Source organism: Stomoxys calcitrans, chromosome 1, assembly GCF_963082655.1.
Source record: "Stomoxys calcitrans chromosome 1, idStoCalc2.1, whole genome shotgun sequence".
In the NCBI taxonomy this organism is placed as follows: domain Eukaryota; kingdom Metazoa; phylum Arthropoda; class Insecta; order Diptera; family Muscidae; genus Stomoxys; species Stomoxys calcitrans.
Genome location: NC_081552.1, coordinates 226,328,602 through 226,351,455, shown reverse-complemented (window position 1 = coordinate 226,351,455; position 22,854 = coordinate 226,328,602). Strand labels below are relative to the sequence as shown.

The 22,854-nt window shown below is 41.1% G+C and overlaps 2 protein-coding genes across 2 annotated transcripts; both read left to right on the top strand.

Moving 5' to 3' along the window:
• Window positions 1-12,621: 12,621 nt before the first annotated feature.
• On the top strand, window positions 12,622-14,143 carry LOC106093946 (carboxypeptidase B1). The gene is made up of 3 exons (XM_013261109.2): window positions 12,622-12,759; window positions 12,828-13,703; window positions 13,768-14,143. The coding sequence occupies exons 1-3, from the start codon at window positions 12,689-12,691 to the stop codon at window positions 14,063-14,065; spliced, it is 1,245 nt and encodes a 414-aa protein (XP_013116563.2). The 5' UTR covers window positions 12,622-12,688; the 3' UTR covers window positions 14,066-14,143.
• A 5,657-nt stretch (window positions 14,144-19,800) lies between these two features.
• LOC106093947 (carboxypeptidase B1) lies at window positions 19,801-21,295 on the top strand. Its single transcript, XM_013261110.2, has 3 exons — window positions 19,801-19,931; window positions 19,993-20,877; window positions 20,949-21,295. Exons 1-3 carry the CDS (start codon window positions 19,861-19,863, stop codon window positions 21,244-21,246), a joined length of 1,254 nt encoding a protein of 417 aa, XP_013116564.1. The 5' UTR covers window positions 19,801-19,860; the 3' UTR covers window positions 21,247-21,295.
• Window positions 21,296-22,854: the final 1,559 nt, after the last annotated feature.

Below are 22,854 nucleotides of genomic sequence, written 5' to 3'. Positions count from 1 at the left end.
TCAGATAAGAATTGCGTCCTCTAGCGGCTCAAGAAGTCAAGGCCCAAGATCGGTTTATATGACAGCTATATCAGGTTATGCACCGATTTTGGCAATACTAGGCACAGTTGTTTGAAGTGATACCAATATACCACGGTGAAAATCGGACGAGAATTGCGCCCTCTAGAGGCTCAATTAATCAAGACCCAAGATCGGTTTATAAGGCAGCTATATCAAAACATAGACCGATTTGGCCCATTTACAATCCCAACCGACCTACAGTAATAAGAAGTATTTGTGCAAAATTTCAAGCGGCTAGCTTTCCTCCTTCGAAAATTACCGTGCTTTGACAGACAGACGGACGGACGGAATTAGTATACCCCCATCCTATGGTGGAGGGTATAAAGACAAAATTTCTATGAAATTTTCTCTAAAGTCAAAATTTCTATGAAATTTTCTCTAAAGACAAAATTTCTATGAAATTTTCTCTAAAGACAAAATTTCTATGAAATTTTCTCTAAAGACAAAATTTCTATGAAATTTTCTCTAAAGACAAAATTTCTATGAAATTTTCTCTAAAGACAAAATTTCTATGAAATTTTCTCTAAAGACAAAATTTCTATGAAATTTTCTCTAAAGACAAAATTTCTATGAAATTTTCTCTAAAGACAAAATTTCTATGAAATTTTCTCTAAAGACAAAATTTCTATGAAATTTTCTCTAAAGACAAAATTTCTATGAAATTTTCTCTAAAGACAAAATTTCTATGAAATTTTCTCTAAAGACAAAATTTCTATGAAATTTTCTCTAAAGACAAAATTTCTATAAAATTTTCTCTAAAGACAACATTTCTATGAAATTTTCTCTAAAGACAACATTTCTATGAAATTTTCTCTAAAGACAACATTTCTATGAAATTTTCTCTAAAGACAACATTTCTATGAAATTTTCTCTAAAGACAAAATTTCTATGAAATTTTCTCTAAAGACAAAATTTCTATGAAATTTTGAAATTTCTATGAAAAGACAAAATTTGTGCGGTCCCATCATTCCATTCCCATTTCACCTTTTTGGCATACCATGAAAGTGCGGTTGTTTGATTGTGGTTTTATTTCACTGGGACCCGATTTGATTTTACTCTTAACGATTTTCGCACTTAATTAGAAAAGAATAAAACACCACCACTGCCACCAATACGAATCACCAACACCATAACACCTCTACTGCCAGGCATTGTTACCAACACTCACTCCTATACTTGGCGGCATACCAACAAGCCGCCTCAAGGACAAGAATGATTTGATTAAAATTGAAGATGAATTTTAATTAAAATCCTTTTTCATTTTTCCTCCATTGCCTCCATCAACCATCTAGGGATGCTGCTGTCTATTGGTATTTAAGGAAAAATGCTGCCGCTGATGCTGTTGCTGCTGCCATGACTAAAGTTAATGTGGCATTAGCCGGCCGCCAACGACCTCAACACCCGCGTTAAAACGCCACCACATTAACTCTGGGCAAAAGATAATGAAGTGTAGAGTGGGTGTTTGGGTGTGTGTGTGTGTGTGTTTGTGTTTGTGGACTATGTGTAGATGCTTTGCGGGCTTGTAGTGTCAGAGTATCTTAGTTTAATACACTCGGCTGCCAAGCAGCCGCCTTAAGCCAAAGGACTATTGTTATGTTCCGGCTTCATAGTGGCTGCTGCTCATGAATTTGATGCCACTACCACCACCACCACCAACATCACCATTCTCTAATGATTTCTCATCGCAATGATTAATAACAAAATTGAAAAGGGATGTTGTAGAGGAAATTAAAGACCTCCGCTGGTGTGGCTTATAGCACTTAAAGACGATTTCCAGATGTGTATTTGGGTGTATGACGTCTTTTGGTTTTGGTAGCGGGCAAGTGGGCGGATTAATTTAAATGTTGGCGCTAATGTAGAGTGGCATGTTTTTAGGGGGGGCCAGAGGTTTCATAATTGTTCACAAATAAAGTAATTAACTTGTAATTGTGGAATATATATATTTTATTCTCTTCTTTTATATGTAGCAAAGAACCAAAGAACAAATGAGAAAATTTAATGCCAGAGTTGCTTTAAAACAAGAATGCAAAATTGCAAATTTTGCCCATGAACATTCCATTAAGGGGCAAACTTCTCACATATCAACGAGTGGCGTCCGATTCAAGTTTATGCTCAATGATAAGGGGTCTCCTTTTTATAGCCAAGTCCGAACGACGTGCCGCAGTGCGACACCTCTTTGGAGAGAAGTTTTACATGGCATAGTACCTCACAAATGTTGCCAGCATTAGGAGGGGAAAACCACCGCTGAAAATTTTTTTTAATGGTCTCGCCAGGATTCGAAACCAGGCCGTAGTTTTTGTACCCTTTCCCTTGGGGAAGGGTAGTTTTTGTTCCCTTTCCCTTAGTGAAGGGTAGTTGTAGTACCCTTTCCCTTAAGGAAGTGTAGTCTTAGTATCCTTTCCCTTAAGGAAAGGTAGTTTTTTATTCTTTCCCTTGAGGAAGGGTAGTTTTAGTTCCCTTTCCCTTGTGGAAGGATAGTTTTAGAACCATTTCCCTTGGGGAAGGGAAATTTTAGCACTCTTTCAGTTGGGGAAGGGTAGTTTTGGTACCCCTTCCCTTGGGGAAGGACACTTTACTTCCATTAGGGAAGGTTAGTTTTAATACCATTTCCCTTAGGAAAGGGTTGTTTTAGTACCCTTTCCATAGGGAAGGGTAGTTATAGTACCCTTTCCCTTATGGAAGGGTCGTTTTAGTACCCTTTGCCATTGGGAAGGGTAGTTTTAACACCCTTTTCCTTGGGGAAGGGTAGTTTTTGTACCCTTTCCCTTGGGGAAGAGTAATTTTAGTACCCTTTCCCTTGGAGAAGGATAGTTTTAGAACCCTTTCCCTAGTGCAAGGGTAGTTTTAGTACCCCTTCCCTTTGGGAAGTGTAGTTTAAGTATCCTTTCCCCTGGGGTAGCGTAGTTTAAGTACCATTTTTCTTGGGGCAGGGTAGTTTTAGTGCCCTTTCTCGTGGGGAAGGGTAGTTTAAGTACCCTTTCCCTTGCGGAAGAGTAGTTATACCACCACTTTCCCTTGGGAAATTTAGTTTTTTTTTTTCTTGGGGAAGCGTAGTTTTTGTACCCTTTCCCTTTAGGAAGGGTAGTTTTAGTTCGCTTTCCCTTGGGAAAGGGTTGTTCTAATACCCTTTTCCTTGTGGAAGGCTAGTTTTAGTACCCTTTTCCTTAGGGAAGGGTAGTTATAGCACCCTTTCCCTTATGGAAATGTAGTTTTAGCACCCTTTCCCTTGGGGAAGGGTAGTTTTTATACCCTTTCCCTTGGGGAAGGGTAGTTTTAGTACCCTTTCCCTTGGGGAAGAATAGTTTTAGTACCCTTTCTTTTGGGGTAGGGTAGTTTTAGTACCCTTTCTCTTGGGGAAGGGTAGTTTAAGTACCCTTTCCCTTGAGGAAGGGTAGTTTAAGTACCCTTTCCCTTGGGGAAGAGGTGTTTTACCACCCTTTCCTTGGAGGAAGGGTATTTGAAGTACAATTTCCCTTGGGGAAATTTAGTTTTAGTACCCTTTCCCATTGGGGAGGGTAGTTTTAGTTCCCTTTCCCATTAGGAAGGGTAGTTTTAGTACCCTTTCCCATGGGGAAAGATAGTTTTGGTACCCTGTTACCCAGTTTTAATTATCTTTCCCTTGGGGAAGGTAAGTTTTAATACCCTTTCCATTGTAAAATATATTTTTAGTCCCTTTCCTTTAGGGAAGGTAGTTTTAGTACCCTTTCTTTTGGGGAAGGGTAGTTTTAGTACCCTTTCCCGTGGGCTGGGGTAGGTTTAATATCCTTTCCTTTGGGCAAGGGTAGTTTTAGTAATTTTTTTTTTCTTGGGAAGGGTAGTTTAGTACCTTAACCCTTGGGGAAGGCTTGTTTAAATATACTTTCCCTTGGGGAAGGATGGTTGTAGCACACTTTCCCTTTGTGAAGGGTAGTTTTATTGCCCTTTGCCCTGGGGAAAGCTAGTTTTAATATCCTTTCACTTGGGCTTGGGTAGTTTTAGTACCCTCTCCCTTGGGCAAGGGTAGTTTTAGTAACCTTTCCCTTAGTGAAGGGTAGTTCTATTACCCTGTCGCTTGGGGAAGGCTTGTTTTAGTACCCTTTCCCTTGGTGAAGGGTAGTTTAAGTAACCTTTTCCCTAGCGAATGGCAGTTCTAGTACCCTTTCCCAAGGGGACAGGTGGTTTTAGTACCTTTGCCCTTAGCGAAGGGTAGTTTTATTACCCTTTTCCATGGGGAAGGGTAGTTTTAGTACACTTTCTCTTTGGGAAGGGTAGTTTTTGTTTCCTGTTACCCATTTTTAATACTCTTTTCCTTGGGAAAGGTTAGTTTTAATACACTTTCCATTGTAAAATTTATTTTTAGTCCTTTTCCATTGGGAAGGGGTTGTTGTAGTACCCTTTCTCTTGGGGAAGGGTAGTCTTAGTACCCTTTCCCTTGAAGAAGGGTAGTTTTTGTACCATTTCCCTTCAGGAAGAACCCGTTAACTTGGGGAAGGGAAATTTTACCACCCTTTCCATTGGGGAAGGATAGTTTTGGTACCCTTTCACTTAGCCACTAGTAGTTTTGGTACCCTTTCCCTTGGGGAAGGGTACTTTTCGTACCGTTTCCATAATGGAAAGGTAGTTTTAGTACCTTTTCCCATGGGGAGGGGTAGTTTTAGTACCCTTTCCATTAGGGAAAGGTAGTAGTAATAAAACTACCCTTCCCCTTGAGGAAGGGTAGCTTTAGTATCATTTCCCTTGAGGAAGGGTAGCTTTAGTACTCTTTTCCTTGGGGAAGGGTAGTTTTTGTACCCTTTCCCTTAATAAAGGGTAGTTTTTGCACTCTTTCCCTTGAGGAAGGCTAGTTTCCTTCCCCAAGGGAAAGTTTTCTACATATACCCTTCCACGTACCGTACGCCCCATTTGAGTTATTCCACTTAATTCAGGTACTGAAGGTTAATTTTTCTTCCGATTTCGATGACATTTCGAACAATGGGTTTTCCATTGGGGAGTGATAGTTCCAATACCCTTTCTTTTGTTGAAGGGTAGTTTGAATACCATTTCCCTTAGAGAAGAGTAGTTTTAGCACACTTTCGCTTGGGTACCCGAGCGCCCCATTTGACTTATTTCACTTATTTCAGGCATAGAAGATTTTTATTCCGATTTTGATGACATTCAAAACGGTGGGTTTTCAATTAAACTTCCTTAGATTTGATTTTGCTGAAACTCGAAATGTTGTTATAGTGATAGGCTATTCTCTAAATAGACTCATTTAGACCATTTTAGAGACCGACCAGGCCTCTGTTGGGAAGTGATCGCATGAATTCCGCGCTGACAAGTCGGCTACCAGGGCTACCGGTAACCGATAGTGCAGGTAGTGTGTTCATATCCACTTTTCATTTCAGCCATCATATAAAAGCCATAGGGGGATCGATTAGACTAATTCAAGGGTATATTAGGTTAATTTCCATCCGCTGTCTATGACATTGTTAACGGTTGCCTTTACTGCTTCGTTCTACATCTGATTTTGTTAGTAAGCCCTTGCCATTTCTATTAGCAGCTAACATGTATTACACTCCTCCCTGTACACTTGATTCATTGACATTTACCTACCTGCCTCATCTACTCCATATCTTAACATCAATTCTTATCAACTTTGTTCCAAAAGTGTGTGAAAAGAAACTAATTGTCATATATAACAACATAATCGCTATCAAAACAAAGGCGAATGTATTCGAGTTTTGATAAACACTTTCAAAAGAAAATCACAAGCCTTCCTTATCTGATTTGAAATGCACTGGCAAAATGTCTACGTTATAACGCTGATTGGATAGATCGATTTATGATGCTGATTATTTTTTGTCTCCGATAATATGTTCTATTTATCACTGGCTTCTAAATGTCTGTGGCATTTTTTGAAAGATAACAGATTACATGAAATGAGGAAAACACATGCTGGCATTTGTGAGTTCCTTTGCAAAACACTTACGCACACCTTCTGGAGGTGGTGAAAAAAAGCTGACTACTACTCATAGATGTTTTAACTAGCATATAAAAATTTTACCAATGAATTGATATCTCTTAGCATACATATATCGAAAGAACGATTTATATGGGAGCTATATCAAGGGGACCGTTTTGGACAACACTTGCCACATGTGTAATGAGTCATGTCTATAGTTAATCATATAAAAGCTTAACGAAATCGTTTGCGTTTTGGGGGCTAGGAAGTCAGAATGGGAAAGGTTATTAAAACCACCTTTCCCCAAGAAAAAGGTTACTAAAACTAAAACCCTTCCCCAAGGGAAAGGGTACTAGATCTAACTTGCCCAAGGGAAAGAGTATTACAAATGGGTAACAGGGTACCAAAACTATCCTGCCCCAAAGGAAAGAGTACTAAAACTAACCTTCCTCAAGGGAAAGAGTATTAGAAATGGGTAACAGGGTACCAAAACTACCCTGCCCCTAGCCAAAGGGTACTAAAACCACCCTTCCCCAAAGAAAAGGGTACTAAAACTACCCTTCCCCAAGGGAAAGGACACTAAAACTACTCTTCTCCAAGGGAAATGGTATTAAAACTACCCAAGAAAAATAGTACTAAAACTACCCCTGCCCAAAGGAAAAAGTACTAAAACTACGCTAGCCCAAGGGAAAGGGTACTAAAATTACCCTTCCCAAATGAAAAGTGTACTAAAACAAACTTTCCCCAAGGGAAAGAGTATTAGAAATGGGTAACAGGGTACCAAAACTACCCTGCCCCTAGCCAAAGGGTACTAAAACCACTCTACCCCAAAGAAAAGGGTACTAAAAATACTCTTCCCCAAGGGAAAGGATACTAAAACCACCCTTCCGCAAGGGAAAGGGTACTAAAACTATATTTCTCCAAGGAAAACGGTTCTAAAACTACTCTTCTCCAAAGGAAAGAGTACTAAAACTACCCAAGAAAAATAGTACTAAAACTAACCCTGCCCAAAGGAAAGAGTACTAAAACTACGCTAGCCCAAGGGAAAGGGTACTAAAATTACCCTTGCCTAATGAAAAGTGTACTAAAACTAACTTTCCCCAAGGGAAAGAGTATTAAAAATGGGTAACAGGGTACCAAAACTACCCTGCCCCTAGCCAAAGGGTACTAAAACCACCCTTCCCCAAAGAAAAGGGTACTAAAAATACCCTTCCCCAAGGGAAAGGATACTAAAACCACCCTTCCCCAAGGGAAAGGGTACTAAAACTACACTTCTCCAAGGAAAAGGGTACTAAAACTACCTTTGTCCAAGGGAAAGGGTGCTAAAACTACAAAATTACCCTTCTCCAAGGGAAAGGGAACTAAAACTACCTTTGCCAAGGGAAAGGCTACTAAGCTATCCTTTCCCAAGGGAAAGGGCACTAAAACTACCCTTGCCCAATGAAAAGGCTACTAGTCTTACCCTTCCCCAAGGGAAAGGGTACCAAAACTACGCATTCCCAAACGAAAGGGTACTAAAACAACCTTTCCCTAAGGGAAAGGGTACTTAAACTACCCTTCCCCAAGAAAAGGGTTCTAAAACTTCCCTTGACCATAGGAAAAAGGTATCAAAACTACCTGGAAAGGGGTAGTTTTGGTACCTTTACCACCCCTCCCCAAGGGAATGGGTACTAAAACTACCCTTTCCCAAGGTAAAGGGTGCAAAAACTACCCTTCCCCAAGGTAAAGGGTACAAAAAATACCCTTCCCCAAGGTAAAGGGTACAAAAACTACCCTTCCCCAAGTTAAAGGGTACAAAAACTACCCTTCCCCAAGGGAAAGGGTACTAAAACTACCCTTCGCTGAGGGAAAGAGTACTAAAACTACCCTTCGCTGAGGGAAAGGGTACTGAAACTACCATTCCACAAGGGAAAGGTTGCTAAAACAAGCCTTTCCCAAGGGACAGGTTACTAAAACTAGCCTGTTTAGAATGGAGCTTTAACAAATTAAATACCGATTTGTGGCATACAATCAGGAAGTTACAAAAGCAGTCACCGTGCATAATGTTAGCCAAAAAAGATAAGATTTACACCTTTAAGGGGCTTAAAACAGAAACCGGGGAATCGGTTTAAAGAAGAGCTTAACACGTTATGGTCCGATTGGGAGCATATTTGCAAATAATAATATTGGGTTGCCCAAAAATTAATTGCGGATTTTTTAAAAGAAAGTAAATGCATTTTTAATAAAACTTAGAATGAACTTTAATCAAATATACTTTTTTTACACTTTTTTTCTAAAGCAAGCTAAAAGTAACAGCTGATAACTGACAGAAGAAAGAATGCAATTACAGAGTCACATGTAGTGCAAAAATTTATCAACGCCGACTATATGAAAAATCCGCAATTACTTTTTGGGCAACCCAATAAAATAAGATAGACGGATGGACAGTATTCAAATCCGTTGTGATATCACAGGAATGAGAAAAGAGTGATGTCTTCTGGCACCTACCCTTGAATTAGCCAGATAGTTTATTTTCACTTTTTCTCTGGTGGAAAAGCGACTAGCAATGATCCACATCTTGGCTTCGATTACAACACAATATGTCCAGGTGACTGTATCTCGACCATGACAATTAAAAAGTACTAAAAGATTTTAATGGGAATATAGAATAGGGGAGCATCTTTGATACTACTGATGATCGAGAGACCGGTTTAAATGGGAGCTATCTCAGGTTATTGACTGATTTTAAGCGTATTTGGCACAGTTGTTTGAAGTCATAACAAAACACTACATGCAAAATATCAGCCAAATCGGACTAATATTACGGCTTGTAAGGGCTCAAGAAATCAGATCGGTTTATATGGGAACTATATCAGGTTATGGTCCGATTTGAACCGTACTAGGCGCAGTTGCTGGAAGTCGTAACAGAACAATACATGCAAATTTTCAGCCAAATCGGTCTTAAATTCAGGCTTCCAGGGGCTAAAGAAGTCAAATCGGGAGATCGGTTTATATGGGAGCTATATGAGGTTATAGACCGATTTGCACCATACTAGGCGCAATTTTTGGAAGTCATAACAAAACACTATCTGCAAAGTTTCAGCCAAATCTGACAAAAATTACGGCTTCCAGGGGCTCAAGAAGCCAAATCGGGAGATCGGTTTATATGGGAGCTATATGAGGTTATAGACCGATTTGGACCGTACTAGGCATGAAAATTGAAAGTCATAACAGAAATACATATGCAAAATTTCCGCCATATCGGACGAAAATTGCGGCTTGTAAGGGCTTATTAAGAAGTCAAATCGGGAGGTCGGTTTATATGGGAGCTAAAGGGTGACATTTTAAGAGCTATAGGAAATTTTATCAAAAAATCACATACATTTCAAACAAATGCATGAAATCTTTATTTGAATGGATAGTACGGCCCATGGAATTTAATGTTTGAAAAATATTTCATGCAAATGTTGATCGTGACTGCCCCTCAAATGGTAAGTCCACGCTTAGTCTAGTTTTGGCATACTCTTTCCAACATCGCGGCTGGTATCTCACTAATAAATGTCTCAATGTTGTCTTCCAATGCGTCAATTGTCTGTATACACATGAGCTTCAAAATAGCCCCACAAAAGATAGTCTATAGGTGTTTAATCGCACGATCTAGGCGGCCAATTGACCGGTCCCAAAAGTGAAAAAAAAGTTCACCGAACTCACCTCTCAGGAAGTCCAAACGCGTGCTATGTGGTATGTGGCACCGTCTTGTTGAAACCACATGTCATGCAAGTCAAACTCTTGCATTTTGGGCAAAAAAAAGAGTTGCAACTCTTCTCACGATAGCACTCACTATTCACAGCTACGTTACGAGTCGCAGCATCTTTGAAGAAGTACGATCCAATGATGCCACCAGCCCATAAACCGTACCAAACTGTGACTTTTTCTGGATGCATTGGTAGCTCTTGCAATGCTTCTGGCTGATCATTACTGCAAAATCGACAATTCTGCTTAGTTACGTAGCCATTTAGCCAAAAATGAGCTTCGTCCACAAAATGGAAGAAGCGCGCGATAGACTTTCTTAACAGAGCATCCATTCTGATAAAAAAAATTCATTAATTTGCAAGCGTTGTTCGTTTGTAAGACGATTCCTGGTTAAACTATTGACCAAACTGAAGATGTGTGACAGTGAAACAGAACACGAAACGTGAGTGAGGTGTTTAAACCAGTATTGCCAAAGAGAAAAAGGTCAAAAATCACTTTTTATTATCCACCACCGAAGGATGGGGATATATTCCCCATCCATTGTCTCGATTTAAGGTTTTGGGCCCCTAAAAGGCTCATTTATTGTCCGATGTCGCCGAAATTTGGGACAGTGAGTTGTGTTAGGCCCCTCGACATTCCTCTTCGATTTGGCCCAGATCAGTTCAGATTTAGATATAGCTGCCATATAGACCGGTCTCTCGATTTAAAGTCTTGGCCCCATAAAAGGCGCATTTATAATCCGATTTCCCTGAAATTATGTTAGGCTTTTCGACATCCATGCCTTATATGGTTCAGCTTGGTCTGTATTTGGATGTAGCTGCCATATATCCGATCGCCCGATGTAAGGTCTTGAGCCCATAAAAAGCGAATTTATTATCCGATTTCGCTAACATTTGGCGCAGTGACTTATGTAAGGATTTTCAACATCTATACCCTATATGGATCGGTCTATAGCTGTATGCAGCTGCCATATATACGGATCTCCCGATTTTAATCCTTGGACCATAAAAGCAGCGTTTATTATCCGATTTCGCTGTAATGTGACACAGTGAGCTGTGCTAGGCCCCACGAAATCCGCGTTCAATATGGCTCCCATTGGTTTATATTTGGATGAATTTGCCATATATATATATATATATATATATAGTTCAAAGTTCAGCCCGGCCAAACTTAATGCCTTTATACCCACCACCATACAATGAGGGTATGCAAATCTTCGACCGCACTTTGTAACACCCAGTTTGTAACACCCAGTTTGTAACACCCTGAAATATTCTGGATCCCCTCGACATTCTGATTCGATCTAGCCATGTCCGTCCGTCCGTTTGTCGAAATCAAGATAGCGATCGAACGCGTAAAGCTAGCCACTTGAAATTTCGTACAGATATTTAATATTGATGTAGGCCGTTGGGGATTGCAAATGGGCCATATCGGTTCAGATTTGGATATAGCTCCCATATAAACCGATCTCCCGAATTGATTTTTTGAGCCCTGGAAGCCTAAATTTTTGTCCGATTTGGCTAAAATTTTGCACGTAGTGTTCTGTTATAACTTTAAACATCTATGTGAAGTACCGTCCAAATCGGTCAATAACCTGATATAGCCCCCATATAAACCTATCTTTCGATTTGACTTCTTGAACCCCTGGAAGCCTCAATTTTTGTCTGATTCGGCTGAAATTTTGTATGAAGTGTTCTGTTATAACTTTAAACATCTATGTGAAGTACGGTCCCGATCGGTCTATAACCTCATATAGCCCCCATACAAACCGATCTCCTGATTTGACTTCTTGAGCCCTTGGAAGCCGCAATTTTTGTCCGGATTGGCTGAAATTTTGCACATAGTGTTCTGTTATAACTTTAAACATCTATGTGAAGTACGGTTCCGATCGGTCTATAACCTCATATAGCCCCCATATAAACCGATCTCCCGATTTATCTTCTTGAGCCCCTGGAAGCCACAATTTTTATCCGATTTGACTGAAATTTTACATGTGATGTTCTGTTACCACTTTCAACATCTATGTGAAGTACGATCCAAATCGGTCTATAACCTGGTATAGCTCCCATATAAACCGATCTCCCGATTTGACTTCTTGAGCCCCTGTAGGCCTCAATTTTCATCCGATTTGGCTGAAATTTTGCGCGTGGTGTTCTCTTACGATCTTCAACAACTGTGTTAAGTGCGGTTCAAATCGGTCTATAACCTGGTATAGCTCCCATATAAACCGATCTCCCGATTTGACTTCTAGAGCCCCTGTAGGCTTCAATTTTCAACCGATTTGGCTGAAATTTTGTATGAAGTGTTCTGTTATCACTTTTAATAACTGCGCAAAGTACGGTCCAAATCAGTCTATAACCTGGTATAGCTCCCATATAAACCGATCTCCCGAGTTGACTTCTTGAGCCCCTGTAGGCCTCAATTTTTGTACGAACTTAGCACGCTTTTACTTGTTTTCCACAAAATAACCTTTTTGGACAAAAATGTTTTCAAAATCGGTGTTCTTTAATAAATTTGCTGTGGAGGAGTATCCTTTTATGAAAACACTTTTGTAACAACTGGCCCCTTTTGACATCCTAGCCCAATTTTGAGCTCCCTTTATGGAATTTTTTCGGTTTGGCTTCTCTATGGAACAAAAAGCATACAATCGAATGGGAAATTTTTGATTTTGTAAAAATGCATTCTCATGTTACCCTCTATTGACAAATGGTCATAAATTCTGGAATATATCATAGTGCCGGAATTACAAGAAAACCACACTTGGCCACTTGAAATGATACCATGCTAATACCCATAATTTTCCAACTATCAACTAAGAGCAGTGATTTGTTATTTTAAATACAAAACTATTTACAGTGCAAAAGGGCAGATAAGAGAATGCATTCGGTTATAAAAAGAGGATGTTGCAGTCAGTGCATTCATTACCTTTGACGTTACGTTATAGGTAAAGTCTTCAGAATCAAAGAAAAATCAAAAATGTTTTTCAAAATTGCCTTGAGCGTGCTGTTCTGCGGCATTGCCTTGGCCACTGGGGAAACCTATGAAGGGTAAGTGTCAGCAAACTAACAAAGAAAACGAAAAAATTTCAATAAGGAAATTTAACTGCCCAAAACAGCTACAAAATCTATGACATCAATGCCCGCAATGCCCACGATAAGGATCTCTTATTGCGCCTTTCGGCCAATGAGAAGTACGACTTCTTTGATCTTCCCAAGGTTATGGGCAAGCCCGCCCGTGTTATGATCCAACCCGAAGATCAACATGACTTTGAAGCTGCTCTGAATAGATTCGGTCTCTCCTACCAGATCATCAATGAGAATGTAGGCCGCACCATTGCTGAAGAAGCTTTGCAGAATAGCCGCGTGTTTACCCCCAAAGGAGGCATTAGTTTTGCCAAATTCAATCGTTTCGATGAAATCAATGCTTATCTCGAGGAATTGGCTGTTGCCTATCCCAGCCGTGTGATGGTCAAGACCGTGGGCAAGTCGTATGAAAAACGTGACATGAAAGCCATTACCATTACCAATGGCGATGGCAAGAAGGACAAGAAAGTCATCTTCATGGATGCCGGTATTCATGCCCGCGAATGGATTGCTCCTGCTGGTGCTTTGTATGTCATCTATCAATTGGTTGAGAATTTTGCCGAGAACGCTCACTTGTTGAAGGACTACGATTGGGTTATTTTGCCTGTGGTCAATCCTGATGGTTATGAACATACCCATGTTCAGGCTCGCATGTGGCGCAAGACCCGCAAACCCATCAACAAGAATTGCTTTGGTACTGATGGCAACCGCAATTTCGATTTCCATTGGGGAGAAATTGGTGCCTCCGGCATGTCCTGTGCTGAAACCTTTATGGGTGAAACTGCCTTCTCCGAGGCTGAGACTATTGTCGTACGCGATATGATGCATTCCTTGTCGGGTCGTGCCAAATTCTATTTGACTTTGCACTCTTATGGCAGCTATTTGTTGTATCCTTGGGGTTGGACTTCGTAAGTTAACAAAAATAATGGAAACTATGAAGTTATGAACTTCTTTTATGTGTTTGTTGTTTAGCGAACTTCCCGAAACCGTTGACGACTTGGATGAGGTTGCTCAAGCTGGTGCCGAAGCCATTAAGGCTTCCACTGGTGGTCGCTACACTGTCGGCTCCTCCACCAATGTCTTGTATGCTGCTGCTGGTGGCAGTGATGATTATGCTTTTGCCAAGGCCAACATCCCCATTGCCATTACCATGGAATTGCCTGCTGGTGGTTCTGGTTTCGATCCCTCTCCCGCCCAAATCGAACCTTTTGTATCAGAGACCTGGACTGGTATCAGAGCTATGGCCGAAAAGGTTATCGCCAAGTATTAGGTTCAGACTAGAAAAATTGTTGAATTGGAAGCTGTGAATTTTGAAGGTGTTTTTGAATAAATTGAAAATTGTTATGTACGAGGGTTGCCTTTTATATTTCGGGATTATAGAATAAAGATTAAACATCGAAAATCGGTTTGGAGCTTCAGCGATTAGCTTTACTGCTGCAAAGGATTGCGTGCTTTAGACAGACAAACGGATGGACAGACGGACATGGCTAGATCGACTTCAAATGTCATGACGATCAAGAATTGCAAATTTGCCCATGAACATTCCACTAAGGAACAGGGTCAAACTTCTCACATATCATTGAGTGCAGTCCGATTCAAGTTTCAAGCTCAATGATAAGAGTCCTTCTTTTTATAGCCGAGTCCGAACGGCGTATCGCAGTGCGACACCTCTTTGGAGAGAAGTTTTACATGGCATAGTACCTCACATATGTTGCCAGCATTAGGAGGGGAAAACCACCGCTAAAAATTTTTTCTCATAGTCCCGCCAGGTTTCGAACCCAGGCGTTCAGCGTCATAGACGGACATGCTAACCTCTGCGCCACGGTGTCAGATACAAATCTTAGTGTGACTCTATTTACACGGTTAAAGCTATGAGCATGTGACACAAAAACCGTCACCGTCCACCAGACGTTGCAGTCATATGCCTGGACTGGCCGCACCACCGCCGAGAACAACCAGTGCATAAGCCTGGGCCTCAAACCCCACTAAAATTATGCAACAAAGGCCTTTTTAATTCTCGACTCCATGTTCAGTCTGCAATCCGAATTGCTGTCTAGAATCACCCCCAAAAGTTTCGCCGACTGCGTTAACTGTAAAGTCATACCCTGCAGTGTGGGTAGCCTAAAGGCCGGTATACTCCGCCTACGCGTAACGTAGGACCAATTCCGTCTTCCCCGCATTCACACCCAGGCCGCATCCCTCGGCCCATGTAGCAGTGCAGCCAAGTTTACCATCCAAAACATTCCTGTGGCATCCAAAAACTTCCCTGTAGCGAGAATATGCAGGTCGTTTGCGTACACTCAAACTCTAATGCCCATGCTTTCCAGTCTTCTAAGAAGCTCGTCCATCACGAGGATCCAGAGCAGAGGTGATATCCGCCTCCATGAGGTATATACCGCTAGTGACATTCATGTTCACTTTCCCAATAACAGCCGCTATCTCCCTGCCCTATAGCATATACCCGCACCCCTAAGTCCCGCTTCTTCGGCAAAGGAGCTTACGTTGCTAAAGGTCCCTTTAATATCCAGAAACGCCGCCAGGGTATACTCTTTATAATCGGTATGTCTTTCAAGATGATCGGCCCTTCAAATAGGCATGCTGGCAGTGTGAGATAAAAGACATCTCCAACTTTCTTCTGATATGAAGGTCTAAAATCCTCTCCACCGTCTTGACAAGGATAGAGGAGAGACTAATCGGTCTGAAATCCTTCATTGAACTGTGTTGCTTTTCCGCCTTTGGTATAAAAACTACCGTAACCCTCCTCCAAGATTTGGGAACCTTGGCAAATTTTATACACGCCGTAAATGCTTTACGTATTCATGTCACAGACGTTAAATGCCTCCTGCAGCATTTTTGAATAAATGCGGTACGGCCCCGGGGATTTAATTGGTCTAAATGTGTATGGTGCCCAAGGGACGCTTTCATGAGTCACCAGTGTTTGTGTATGCAACGTCCTCCGCGTCCGTTAATCCTATGGATGAATTCCTATATTCAGTGGGCTTGTAATCCGGAAAATGTGTCTCGAGCAGATGTAATAGGGTGTCCCGGAGAGAGACAGTCCTTCGCCATGTAATCACTCTAGAGCCTTAAAAAATTGAGATAATGAGCTGCAATTTGGCACAAATACGTCTTTTTGATGCACGCTGGTTAAGTTCTTGAATGGGCCAAAACGGACCATATTTGGATATAGCTGCTATATAGACCGATTTTCCGATAAAAAGTCTAATGCCCATAAAAATTTATTTTTCATCCAATTTTGCTGAAATTTGAATCAGTGAGTAGTTTAAGGCCTCCCGACAACTGATCTAAATATGGTTCAGATCGAACTTTATTTAGATATAGCTGTCATATAGACCGATCTCCCGATAAAGGGTCTGAAGGCCATAAAAGCTTTATTTATTACCCGATTTTGCTGAAATTTAAAACAGTGGGGTATTTTAAGCCTCCCGACTTCTGACGTAAATATGATTCAGATTGGACAATATTTAGATATAGCTGCCATATGGACCGATCTCCCGATAAAGGGTCTGAAGGACATAAAAGCTTTATTTATTACCCGATTTCGCTGAAATTTAAAACAGTGGGTTATTTTAAGCCTCCCGACATCTGACGTAAATATGGTTCAGATCGGACTATATTTAGATATAGCTACCATATAGACCGATCTCCCGATAAAGGGTCTGAAGACCATAAATGCTTTATTTATTACCCGATTTCGCTGAAAATTGCAACAGTGGGTTATTTTAAGCCTCCCGACATCTGACGTAAATATGGTTCAGATTGGACTATATTTAGATATAGCTGCCATATAGACCGATCTCCCGATAAAGGGTCTGAAGGACATAAAAGCTTTATTTATTACCCGATTTCGCTGAAATTTAAAACAGTGGGTTATTTTAAGCCTCCCGACATCTGACGTAAATATGGTTCAGATTGGACAATAGTTAGATATAGCTACCATATAGACCGATCTGCCGATAAAGGATCTGAAGCCCATTAAAGCTTTATTTATTGCCCGATTTCGCTTAAATTTGAAACAGGGAGTAGGTTAAGACCTCCCAACATCCGACCTAAATATGGTTCAGATCGGACTATACTTAGATATAGCTGCCATATAGACCGATCTGCCGACAAGGGGACTGAAGCCCATAAAAGCTTTAGTTATTACCCGATTTCGCTGAAATGTGAAGCAGTGCGTAGGTTAAGACTTCCCAACATTCGACCTTAATATGGTTCACATCAGTTTATGATTGGGTATATCTGTCAAAAAGACCAATATTTTGTTCTACAAAATTGAATAGTGACATATATATTTTAGATCACTCAATGGCCGTGCCGAATTTGGGTGCTTAAGTTATCCAATTTTCACCGGACTATGACGAAATGGGGTTTACATACATAAATACCTGAGGTGGTGGGTATGCAAAGTTCGACCCGGCCGAACTTAATACCTTTTGACTTGTTTAAGTATCTTGCGCTCACTGTTCCACCACTTCTTAACCTTCTACTTCGTCTGTGACCTAAGTGGACAGGCTGACACGAAGGCTGATGGCAGATACTCATTTTTGATGTAGGTCGTTGCGGAATGCAAATGGGCCATATCGGTTCATATTTCGATATAGCTCCCAAATAAAGCGATCTCCCGGTTTAATTTCTTGAGCCACAGGAAGCCTCACTTTTTGTCGGATTTGGCTGAAATTTTGCACATTGTGTTCCATTATGACTTCCAACAACTGTGAAAAGTACGGTTCAAATTGGTCTATAACCAGGTATAGCTCCCATATGAACCGATCTCCCGATTTGACTTCCTGAGTCCTTACAAGTCGCAATTTTTGTCCGATTTGGCTGAAACTTTGCGTATGGTGTTCTGTTATGACTTTCAACATCTGCGCCAAGTATGGTTCAAATCGGTCAAGAACCTGATATAGCTCTCAAATAAACCGATCTCCCGAATTGACTTCTTGAGCCCCTGGCAGCCACAATTTTTGTCTGATTTGGCTGACATTTTGCATGTAGAGTTAAGGTATGACTTCCAACATCTGCGCTAAGTACGGTTCAAATCGGTCTATAACCTGATATAGCTCCCATATAAACCGATCTCTCGATTTGACTTCTTGAGCCTTTACAAGCCGCAATTTTTATTCGATTAAGTCGAAATTTTGCGTGTGATGTTCTGTTACGACTTCTAACAACTGTGCCAAGTACGGTTCATATCGGTCGATAACTTAATATAGCTCCCATATAAACCGATCTCCCGGTTTGATTTCATGAGCCACTGGAAGCCTCAATTTTTGTCCGATATGGCTAAAATTTTGCAGATAGTGTTCCATTATGATTTCCAACAACTGTACAAAGTGCGATCCAAATCGGTCTATAACCTGGTATAGCTCCCATATGAACCGATCTCCTGATTTGACTTCCTGAGTCCTTACAAGCAGCAATTTTTGTCAACAACTGCGCCAAGTACGGTTTAAATCGGCCAAGAACCTGGTATAGCTCTCATTTAACCCGATCTCCCGATTTGACTTCTTGGGCCCCTGGAAGCCATTTGGTTGATATTTTGCATGTAGAGTTAAGGTATGACTTCCAACAACTGCGCCAAGTATGGTCCAAATTGGTCTATAACCTGATATATCTGTCATATAAACCGATCTCCCAATTTGACTTCTTGACTCTTTACAAGCCGCAATTTTTGTCCGATTTGGCTGGCATTTTGCATGCGATCCTTTGTTACGACTTCCAATAACTGTGCCAGATACAGTCCAAATCGGTCTATAACCACATATCTTCTTCTCTTCTTAATATATAAATTTTTTTATATCTGAAGGGGGAGCGGACCCTCCCCCTAATTTTCAGAAACGCCAGATCTCGGAGATGGGTGGTACGATTTTAGCGAAATTTTGTGTGCTCTCTTATAGTAACCTACAAACAAAAATGTTGTATTCAAATTTCGGATGGGGTACCTAGGGGGGGAGGGGGGGAAGGTAGCTGCCCCACCCCAAAACCTACCAAATATGTATATGCACCAATCACGACAATATATGGGAATATGGGACTGAAATGAAAGATATTTGAAATTGGAAAACGTATCTGATATCCAATTGTCGGACCAAGTGTTTGGGGGACCACCCCAACCCCCAAAACCTCCCTAAATCGGACACATTTACCGACCATGGCAATATGGGACTCAAATGAAAGGTATTTACGAGTAAAATACGAATCTGATGTCCAAATTTGGGACAAAGTTTCTGGGGTCCACCTCTTCCCTAGAATTCCCCAGGACTTACTGGCCTTGGCAATATGGGGCTTAAATAAAAGGTATTTCATCCTTGTTCAGTTCCTAAAAGCTTTAATTTTTGCTGCTTTGACAGGAGTTTGGTATGTAGAACAAAATTATGCCAATTTAGTTTGTATAAATTTTTGGCAGAATCCATGGTGGCGGGCTCCCAAGATTCAGCCCGGCTGAACTTAGCACAAATTTAAATCGTTTCATCTTTTATATTTCGCTGCGTCATGATTCCTTGTTCCTTCCATTGATATCACCAAACAAATTGAATTTTTGTTATTTCTTTTAGCCTAAAGAAATTTTACCAACGTCATTGATATCGATAAGGCATTGTTGCTATTTCACACAAATGAACGGGTAAAGAATCCATTGAAGGAAGATCATAAATTTGCTGACTTTTTTTTGGGGTATCCCAAAAATTGTGATAACTTTAAAAATAGTCAAGATTTGAGTGCACATAGCACACGACACATGTCCACATGAAAGTGATAAAAGAAAAAAAATCAAAATGAAAACGGACTCTTTGCCACAAGTGAGCGATACAGGGCATTGATTTGTGATTTTTAGAATATCCAGCGATTCGCATAGACAAGTTAATCGCAAGCGTAGCACTCCACTCCACTCCACTCATAAGGTTTGAATAGATAAGAAATTTAATTTGAAAATCATTGGGAAAATCGCAGAATGGTATATAAGGCTGGTCATGGCAGCACAACAAGTCAATACGACTGTCGACGCAGTCTAGGTGAAGTGTTAAGGAAAACAAAAAAAAAAAGAAAATGTTTTTTAAAATCGCTTTGAGCGTTCTGTTCTGCAGCATTGCTTTGGCCAGTGGGGAGACCTACGAGGGGTAAGTGGAAGTTGTAAAAAGAAAAGGAAAAACAAACTCTAGAGAAGAATTTCATTTTCAGCTACAAAATCTATGACATCCAGGCCGATAATGTTTTCGAAAAGGAAATCTTGTTGCGTCTTTCTGCCAATGAGGCCTATGACTTCTTTGATTTGCCCCGGGTCATGGGCAAGCCCGCCCGTGCCATGATCCAACCCGAGGATCAAGTTGATTTCGAAACCACTTTGACCAGATTCGGTCTCACCTTTGAGGTCATCAATGAAAATGTTGCCCAAAGCATTGCCGAGGAGACAGAACAACAAAACTATGTGCGTTCCGCTGCCGACACCAATGGTCGCATCAGCTTTGCCGCCTTCCAACGTTTCAGTGCCATCAATGCCTACCTCGATGAGTTGGCTGCTGCCTATCCCAACCGTGTTACCGTCAAGACCCTTGGCCAGTCCTATGAAAAGCGTGCCATGAAGGCCATTACCATCACCAATGGCGATGGCAAGGCCAACAAGAAGGTCATCCTTATGGATGCTGGTATTCATGCCCGTGAATGGATTGCCCCTGCTGGTGCCTTGTATGTCATCCACCAATTGGTGGAGAAGTTCTCTGCCAACTCGCACTTGTTGAAGGACTACGATTGGGTTATTTTGCCCGTTGTCAATCCCGATGGCTATGAATACACTCACACCTCTTCTCGCATGTGGCGCAAGACCCGTCAGCCTGTCTCCAGCTCTTGCTATGGCACCGATGGCAACCGCAACTTTGATTTCCATTGGGGTGAAGTGGGTGCTTCCAGCTTGTCCTGTGCCGATACCTTCAGAGGACCCACCGCCTTCTCTGAGCCCGAAACTAAATTGCTTCGCGATTTGATGCACTCCTTGAGTGGCCGCGCAAAGATGTATTTGACCTTGCACTCTTATGGCAACTATTTGTTGTATCCTTGGGGTTATACTTCGTAAGTGTGCGAAAGATAGCAGGAGGGTATAGAATTTAAAATATTTTCTGTTTTACTTTTCGTCAATGCAGCGCTCTTCCCGCCACTGTCAAGGATTTGGATGAAGTTGCCCAAGCTGGCGCTGCTGCCATCAGATCTGCCACCGGCACCCGCTACACCGTAGGCTCCTCCACCAATGTCTTGTATGCCGCCGCTGGTGGCAGCGATGATTACGCTTTTGCCAAGGCCAACATTCCCATTTCCATTACCATGGAATTGCCGGCTGGTGGCAGCGGTTTCGATCCCAAACCTGCTCAAATCGACCCCTTCGTCTCCGAAACCTGGATCGGTATTAAGGCTATGGCTGAGAAGGTCATTGCCAAGTATTAGATTGTAAGTTAATTAAACGAAACGATGCAATAAACTGAGATTGTAGACTTTAAAGGGAAATTTGTTTCCGAGTTATAGTTGAAAGAAAAGTGGGGCAAACATTTAGGAAAAAAAAGTAAGAGCGTGTTAATTTCGGCCGGGCCGAATCTTATAAACCCTCCAGCATGGATTGCATTTGTCGAGTTCTATGCGCGGTATTTCTTTTTTGGGCAAACAAAGAATATTGAATAAGAACTGTTATGCTATTGGAGCTATATCAAGTTATGATTATTATATATGAGCCGATTTGAACCATACTTAGCACCATTGTTGAAAAATATACCAAAACACTACGTGCAAAATTTTAGTGAAATCGGACGAGAATTACGCCCTCTAGAGGCTTAAGAAGTCAAGACCCAAGATCGGTTCATATGACAGCTATATCAAAACATGGACCGATATGGCCCATTTACAATCCCAACCGACCAACACTAATTTAAAGTATTTTAGCAAAATTTCAAGGGGCTAGATTTACTCCTTCGAAAGTTAGCGTGCTTTTGACAGACAAACGGACAGACGGACGGACAGACAGACGCACAGGTGGACGGACATGGCTAGATCGACATAAAATGGCGATCAATTTCTTTTTGGGCAACCCAATATAAAACACCTTTCATCAAAAATCCGGTGAAAATTGCAAACCTTATATCGAAATATGATCCGATTTGGACCAAATACTAATAAGTACAAGTCATTGTTCAATTAAGTATCTTTTTAGAAGCTATATCTAAAAGAAAACCGATCTGAATCATATACAATATGGATGTCGAAAAGCCTATGATAAATGCGCTTTTTATGGCCCCAAAACCTAAAACCGAGAGATCGGTCTATATGGCAGCTATATCCAAATCTATACCGATCTGTGCCATAATGCAGAATTATGTCAAGGGGTTTAACTTAACTCACTGTTCCAAATTTCGGCGAGATCAATGCGCCTTTAATGGGCCTAAGACTCTAAATCAGAGGATCGGTCTATATGGCAGCTATATCCAAATCTGGACCGATCTGAGCCAAATTGACGAAGGATGTCGATGGACCTAACGCAACTCACTGTTTCAAATTTCATCTATATCGGATAATTAAGGTGGCTTTTATGGGTCCAAGACCCTAAATCGGAGGATCGGTCTATATGGCAGCTATATCTAAATCGGGACCGATCTGAGCCAAATTGACGAATAATTTCGAAGGGCCTAACGGAACTCACTGTCCTAAATTTCAGCAAAATCGGATAATAAATGTGGCTTTTATGGGCCTAAGACCCTTAATCGGAGGATCGGTCTATATGGCAGCTATATCCAAATCTGAACCGATCTGAGCCAAATTGGCGAAGGATGTCGAAGGGTCTAACACAACTCACTGTCCCAAATTTCAGCAAAATCGGATAATAAATGTGGCTTTTATGGGTCCAAGACCCTAAATCGGAGGATCGGTCTATATGGCAGCTATATCCAAATTTGGATCGATCTGAACCAAATTGACGGAGGATGTCGATGGACCTAACGCAACTCACTGTTTCAAATTTCAGCAAAATCGGATAATAAATGTGGCTTTTGTGGGCCTAAGACCCTA